The sequence below is a fragment of the Puntigrus tetrazona genome, chromosome 4 (genome assembly GCF_018831695.1).
Source record: "Puntigrus tetrazona isolate hp1 chromosome 4, ASM1883169v1, whole genome shotgun sequence".
In the NCBI taxonomy this organism is placed as follows: Eukaryota; Metazoa; Chordata; class Actinopteri; order Cypriniformes; family Cyprinidae; genus Puntigrus; species Puntigrus tetrazona.
In genome coordinates, this window is record NC_056702.1 from 21,155,996 (window position 1) to 21,163,013 (window position 7,018).

General features: G+C 37.8%; 2 protein-coding genes across 5 annotated transcripts in view; one reads left to right on the forward strand and one right to left on the reverse strand.

The window, feature by feature from the left end:
• Positions 1-7,018, reverse strand: part of LOC122342952 (NACHT, LRR and PYD domains-containing protein 3-like) — a 924,523-nt gene that overhangs the window by 587,617 nt on the left and 329,888 nt on the right. The window lies entirely within an intron of this gene.
• Positions 78-5,030, forward strand: LOC122343080 (gastrula zinc finger protein XlCGF8.2DB-like). 4 transcript variants are annotated; one of them, XM_043237397.1, is made up of 4 exons: positions 85-533; positions 706-851; positions 2,690-2,797; positions 4,147-5,030. In XM_043237397.1, exons 2-4 carry the CDS (start codon positions 767-769, stop codon positions 4,881-4,883), a joined length of 930 nt encoding a protein of 309 aa, XP_043093332.1. In that variant the 5' UTR covers positions 85-533; positions 706-766; the 3' UTR covers positions 4,884-5,030. The 4 variants fall into 4 exon arrangements, with proteins under 4 accessions (XP_043093333.1, XP_043093332.1, XP_043093331.1 ...); XM_043237396.1 differs by having other exon boundaries at positions 85-353; XM_043237395.1 differs by having other exon boundaries at positions 85-851.

The following is a 7,018-nucleotide window of genomic DNA, read 5'->3' on the forward strand; positions in this document are numbered from 1 at the left end:
AATTATGAATATATATATATATATATAATGTTTTTTGATAGTTCTGCAGTTTATGCTTGCATGTTGTCTTAGCTGCTCGGTATAACATTTTCTAATGTAAAATGATCTCGATGAAATCGAACAAGACTTTTATTTTGGTCTGGTGATGTGACGTCATAAGGCTGCGCCGCGCTCCTACATCTGTGATTTAACCGAAGAAATGTGCTGGCTTTTAATCATTTTAAGTGTTTAAAACTCGTTAGAGAATTACACGGAAGATACATTGTTAGCCAATGTAACACTGTGATGCGTTATTTAGTGACATTGCGGTCCCTGTTTAGTAAATAATTTAGCTTAAACGAATTCTTCCACTGGTAAGTGTTGATAGAAACTGAATCAATTGATTCACGAGACGATTCACTGATTTGAATCGATCGAATCGCCGCGCGTCGATGACTCTTGCTGCTCAAAACAACGAACACGTGATAATGAAAACTTTTACACACAAACTGCAGCTGTTTTTATTAAAGTGTGATCTGTTAAATAATTTACAAGTCAGTAAATACTAAATAGAAATACAAATGTGAAAGTTGTGAATGATATGTGTCTTATGTGCTAGTTTTGGTTGTTTGTTTTCATCAGGTAATTCTTGAGGTAAATCTGAACTACAGATTTGGTTTGGATTCATAATTTCTTTCTTCTGTTATTTATTCTTTTCTTAAACAGTCCAAAATCACAGAAAAACACCCGGAGAAACAGCCGAGATCCACGTGGCACTAATATAAAGATGGCATTTGTTAAAGAGGAGAGTGAAGACGTGAAGATTGAAGAAACATTCAGAGTCAAACATGAAGATACTGAGGAACAAACAGGTTGGTTTTTCTTTTTCTCAAAGATTAACTCCTTTGATAATTATTTAACTGTCTTGAGGCCTCTTTTATAACGATTGCTTGCATACAAAACCTGCCCTGAAGAGACGTAAACCCCTTCCTACGCAAAAGGAGGGAAATAAAACAAAGTTGACAGTGTTTGAAGAGTATAAATTGAAGAAAACAGTAGGAGACAGACAGGACAGTACCCTGCAATAAATATAAGCCTATATTTTTCCACAAATAGCCAAAATATTTTCCACTTTTCAGCAAAGCTGCATAAATTTAACTTAAATAGTTTAAAATCATTTAAATCTTTTTCTGGATAGTGTATGTTCAGGACTTGAGTAACCTCCTGTCGGGTCTGTTTTCTTTTTAGGCAGAGTTTGCTCTTTTAAACCATATGAAAGGTCAACAAAATGCTCCAGTTCAGTTAAACTACATCCAAAATGCGTGAAAACTTTAATGTAAGAAGTTTGTTAACAATGCTTAATATTTCTTTATGCACGTTTTCCCCAGCTTTGAGCATTATAACAAATCATATATAAAATAACCATTCAGAGGCATTCAGATTAGTCACCAGTGAGGAAAAATTAACAAAACGGTTCTTGCTTTCTCTTGTATATGGTCATCAATAAATCACTTTTATTTATATAGATAGCACTTTTAACAATACAGAGTGTATCAAATAGGAGAATAGATCAATAGTAATGTGTAATGATGAGATTCAACACTTATTTGTTATTAAATGCAGAGACGCTCTCCGTAATCAAATCGACAATAATTAGTAGAAAGTAAGTGCCCCGACAGAGCAAACCAGAGGCGACAACAGCAAGGAACCAAAACCCCATCTATACAGAATGGAGAAAAAACAAGAACCTTGGGAGAAACCAGGCTCAGTTGGGGCTAGTTCTCCTCTGACTGGATACCCAGCATTTAACTTCCAGTTAAATTTGAAGCGCATATCAGATTGTGAAAAGACTTGTAGTGTGCCATGGGGCTCATCTAGGTATTCTGGTCTCTGATGAAGTTCCTCTCTGGTCTGGATGCGATGTTTGATAGGGAGCCAGTGCAGTGCTGACAGAACCGGGCTAATATGATCATACTTCCTAGTTCTAGTAAGGACTCTAGCTGCTGTGTTTTGGACTAGCTGAAGTTTGTTTATTAAGCGTGCAGATCAACCACCCAATAAAGCATTACAATAATCTAACCTCAAGGTCATAAACGCATGAATTAAAATTTCTGCATTAGACGTTGAAAGCATAGGTCGTAATTTAGATATATTTTTAAGATGGAAAAACACAGTTTTACAGATGCTGGAAACATAGTTGTCGAAGGAAAGATTGCTGTCAAACAGCACAACTAGGTTCCTAACTGATGATGAAGAATTAACAGAGCAGCCATCAAGTGATAGACTGTGTTCTGGATTATTACATGTGGGTTTTTTACATCCAATTATTAGCACCTCAGTATTTTCAGAAGAACCTAAGAAGTTACTCATCATCCACTTCTTTATCTACTATGCATTCTGTTAGATTCTCAATTTGGTGTGTATCACCAGACCACAAAGAAATATAGAGCTGAGTATCATCAGCATAGCAGTGAAAGCTAACACCATGCCTCCTGATAATATCACCCAGAGTTAACATGTACAGGTTGAAAAGTAACGGTCCTAGCACTGAGCCTTGAGGAACTCCATATTTCACTTTTGAACAATATGATACCTCCTCATTTACTGCTAAAAACAGATGGAGGTTACTTCCACTAATGCTAATGTACTTTTCTAGTCTATGCAAGAGAATGATGTAGATCACTTTAGGAATCTGATTCATTTCTTACAGATCCATGTGACACTATTATAAAGATGGCATTTATTAAAGAGGAGGGTGAAGACATGAAGATTGAAGAAACATTTAGAGGCAAACATGAAGATACTGAGGAACAAACAGGTTGGTTTTCATTCCTAAAGCAGAACTCACTCATTTGATGCTTTTAAAAATGTCTAACGCTACAGAAAATAAATGATCTATTTGAAAAATGTCTCATCAGTCTTGTAATTAAAGTGGTTTTATTTGACATGGAGCGAGTCCCCTCATGTGGACAGGCATGTTGAGATCACATGACCCCATTACCTAGAACAAATAACTAAAATAATAAATAAGGTTTTGAGATTACATTTAACACCTAATACATTTACATTTAAAACTTTAATAGCTTAGTGTGTTGGTCAGTGAACAGCATTCGGACGTAGTTTCCCTTTGAGTCCAGATGTGAGAGGGCGAGATGGAGGGTTGTGGTGATAGCATCGTCCGTAGAGCGGTTTGGACAATACGCAAACTGTAATAGGTCAAGTGAAGGTGGTAGCTGTGACTTGATGTGCCTCATGACAAGCCTCTCGAAGCATTTTATCACAATTGGTGTGAGTGCGACGGGACGATAGTCATTGAGGCACGAAACCACAGACTTCTTATTGTTGTTGTTTTGAGGCAAGTTGGAATGACAGAGCTGCTCAGAGAGATATTGAAGATATCAGTGAAGACATCAGCTAGCTGCTCTGCACACTCCTTTAATACTCTGCCTGGAATGTTGTCTGGTCCAGTAGACTCTATCCAGTCCAGAGTTAACTCTATAAAGAGTTTTCCTCACGTCAGCTGTGGTGAAGCACAGTACTGGGTCATTGGTATGAGGGGTGGACTTCCTCACCGTTGTTTTATTTTGTGCCTTAAAACGTGCGTTGAAGTCATTCAGCGCATCTGGTAGGGAGGCATCACCATCACAGACAGGTGAAGTTGTCTTGTAGTTGGTAACCGCTTGACCGCCCTGCCATATGTGCCGTGAGTCACTGCTGTTTTGGAAGTGGCCGTGGATTTTTTTAGCATAAGCGTGCTTTGTTTCTCTGATAGCTCGGGACAGTTTGGCCCTCGATGTTTTCAGGGCCGCCCAGTCCTTTGCTCTGAAGGTGAAGTCTCCCTCCTTCAGGAGAGCACGCATGTTAGCGTTCATCCACGGCTTCCGGTTAGAACGTGTGGTGATGGTCTTGTAGACGGTCACATCATCAATGCACTTCTCGATGTATCCAGTCACTGATGATGTGTACTCCTCCAAGTCAATGGAATCGCCATGGGTTGCAGCCTCCCTAAATATACCTAAATATCAAACGCCTGATCCAGATAGTCTTCTGACTGGGTTTGATACCACTGACTTGGCCAGTGCATAATATCTACATGTTGTTGATTTTGATGCTTTTTCTTTGTGGTGATTTTCCTAAAGTTGTCAATTTGAATCTTTTTTGCATTAGACCTGACAACACTGAAAGAAGAAAGCCATCTTCTCAATGAAGAAAACGACGACTCTCATTCTGAAAAGATTAAAAAAAGAGATCAAAAGACAGCAAATAGAATATATTTGACCTGCCAACAGTGTGGAAAGATCTTCAAAAAAAAATCTGACCTCAAGGTCCACTTGAGAGTTCACACTGGAGAGAAGCCTTTCACCTGCCAACATTGTGGTAAGAGTTTCAACAGAAAAGGAAACATTGAAGTTCACCTAAGAGGTCACACTGGAGAAAAACCTTTTACCTGCCAACAGTGTGGAAAGGGTTTTATTCGAAAAGCAGACCTTACATATCACACGAGAGTTCACACTGGAGAGAAACCCTTCACCTGCCAACAGTGTGGAAAGAGTTTTACTAAACAAGGAAACCTTAAAGAGCACATAAGAATTCATTCTGGAGAGAAGCCTTACACCTGTAAGCTGTGTGGAAAGAACTTCATTCGAAAACCACACCTTACAAACCACATGAGAATTCACAGTGAAGAGAAGCCTTACATGTGCCCTCAATGTGGAAAAAGTTTTACACAAAAACAACACCTCATTGTCCACATAAGGATTCACACCGGAGAGAAACCTTTCAGCTGCCAACAGTGTGGAAAGAGTTTCACTGAAAAAGGAACCCTTAGAAAACATATAAAGATTCACACGCGAGAGAAGGCGTTTACAGGTGATCAGAGTTTCAGACGTGAAGTAGGTCTTTAACATGTTGTGATTTACTGTTCAGTGTGCTACTTGATCAACTGCCAAGTTAAAATAACCCTAACCCCTAACCCGGATATGCTCATATGTATTTGTCATTTGTGTGCTTTAATAAAATCAAAGGTCTAAAAATCCTTAAAGTGTTTAGATGAATTACCAAATTCAAAACTGAAAGCTGTATGAATTTAGAGTTTAGATGCAAAAGCATCTAAATGCCATTTTGGTCAAAAATGACATGTTGATACTGAGTGAATGATCTAAAAGCTTTGTTTTAGTTAATCAAGTACTTTTGCTTCAAAATCCAAACCTCCACCCATCCAGATAAAGCAGAAACCTATACACAGTCACGTGGTCAGCTGGATAAGATGGTGGCGTAGATCAGTTCTTCTCACCTAGAACTGTTAATTTGGTCAGTAATTTGCAGTTGAAAAACTTTTTCTTATTCTCTTTGTTCGTAACACTTTAGCAGACAGAAAAAGGGTAACACTTTTTTTAATAGTTCCTTTTAAACGTTCGGTCGACAATAAGTATCTTTGCACCTACATGTCAAGTGACTTTCATTAGAGTATTATATGACTATTTAATATGTGCTAAATCTTTATTGTGATGGTCTCCCAAGCAGACATTCTACTGTCTATAGGTAACTTTTCAAGAACATGTCAACCTATTCTAACCCTAACCCTATGAGTTAACTATTACTCTAACATTATAGTGAGAGTTAGGATATATGTAGGTGCAGTGTTAGTTAGTAATGGGGAAAATACAATTGGATGTCAAAGGCAACTCAACGTTGCTGGTTACTTAAGATACGATGCTACAACAGATGCAGCTTAAGCTAGTGGACATGGAGGACATGAATCTTCGATGTAATTTTGAATTGTTGGTTTCCCAGTGGCCCTGGAAAGGTCTAATGGAATCCAATACCTGACTCGGTGGCTTTCTAAGTGGTAAAAGTTGTTATATTTAAATTGCCGGGAGTTGCTGAGAGAATTGTTTGCAATTATAATGGGTGATATGTGTATTCTGTAGAATTGACCTATGGGTAAGCCCCTCCCCTCGAACGCAGATGATCCGAAGACCCAATGGAACAATGGAAGACCCAAAGCTAGCATCGGTTTATTTATGCTACAAAAAAATGGAAAAACTGTGTTCCTGTAGTACTTGTAACACTGTCAAGGTATAATGAGAGGATAGGTAATATATAATTTATTTTATTCCATTTCCTGAATCCGAACAAAACAGCAAAATTTCCAAAAAAAAGCATTCAACCCTGATAAAAAAAACATTAATTGGCTAGATCTAGCTAAGGTTAATAAGTCCATGCTTATATACAAACCTAAACAGTGGACTGTTCTGTGTAGGTCAGAAACGGTAACTAAGGGGATTAACAAAAAGAATGTTAGATTTGACTGATTATTTGTTTAAAAATTGGTGCAGATATGAACGCAGTATGGGATGATAATCTTGATCAATCAAGTTCATCTGCTTTTAAAGAGAAGGAACTGGCTACTGCTGCTTTACATTCTGGGCCGAAAGTCTGGGGCGTGTAGATTTATGGCAATCTTGCAAACCCACACACAGCTATACCTTTTTCTCATCCAGACATAAAACATTTTCACGGATGGATTTTCAATTTTCGTCTCCCAAACTTTTCAAGAAAATTGATTGGAGAAAGGGTTTATACGAGGCAATGCTACACTGTTTTTTTCTAATTTGCATAAGGCCAGATCCAGATCAAATTTTGTTAGACTAGGTTCCACTTAGTTCTCAGTGTGAAGGCTCCATCCTGACTCGCAGAAGAGGAGTTGGGGATGGAGGAGGGCATTTAGTTATTGAGCAATCCTCAAAATCCATAACAGGGGCAACATTGGCTCGCTGTGTCTATAATGCTGCTGATTAATAGGAAATAAAGTTTGTGACCCCATGAACAAATGCTCCTGCAAAAGTGAGGACTTCCTCTGGTGGTGCAAGAAACGGGGTGCGGAAGCCTCACTTGTATCATAACATTTTTATGATTTTTTTTAATTAAAAATGAATTTTGAATGCATATATCGCTACAGTCATTATTATTTCTTTATTTTAGAATTTAAATACACAAATAAATAAATAATAAATAATTAATAAATAAAACAAATAAG

Excerpts from the sequence above, each read along its gene's own strand:
- LOC122343080 (XM_043237395.1), top strand. The coding sequence starts at position 767 with ATGGCATTTGTTAAAGAGGAGAGTGAAGACGTGAAGATTGAAGAAACA. Across the intron at positions 852-2,689 it reads AGATACTGAGGAACAAACAG|ATCCATGTGACACTATTATA; the intron begins GTTGGTTTTTCT and ends CATTTCTTACAG. Across the intron at positions 2,798-4,146 it reads AGATACTGAGGAACAAACAG|ACCTGACAACACTGAAAGAA; the intron begins GTTGGTTTTCAT and ends TTTTTGCATTAG.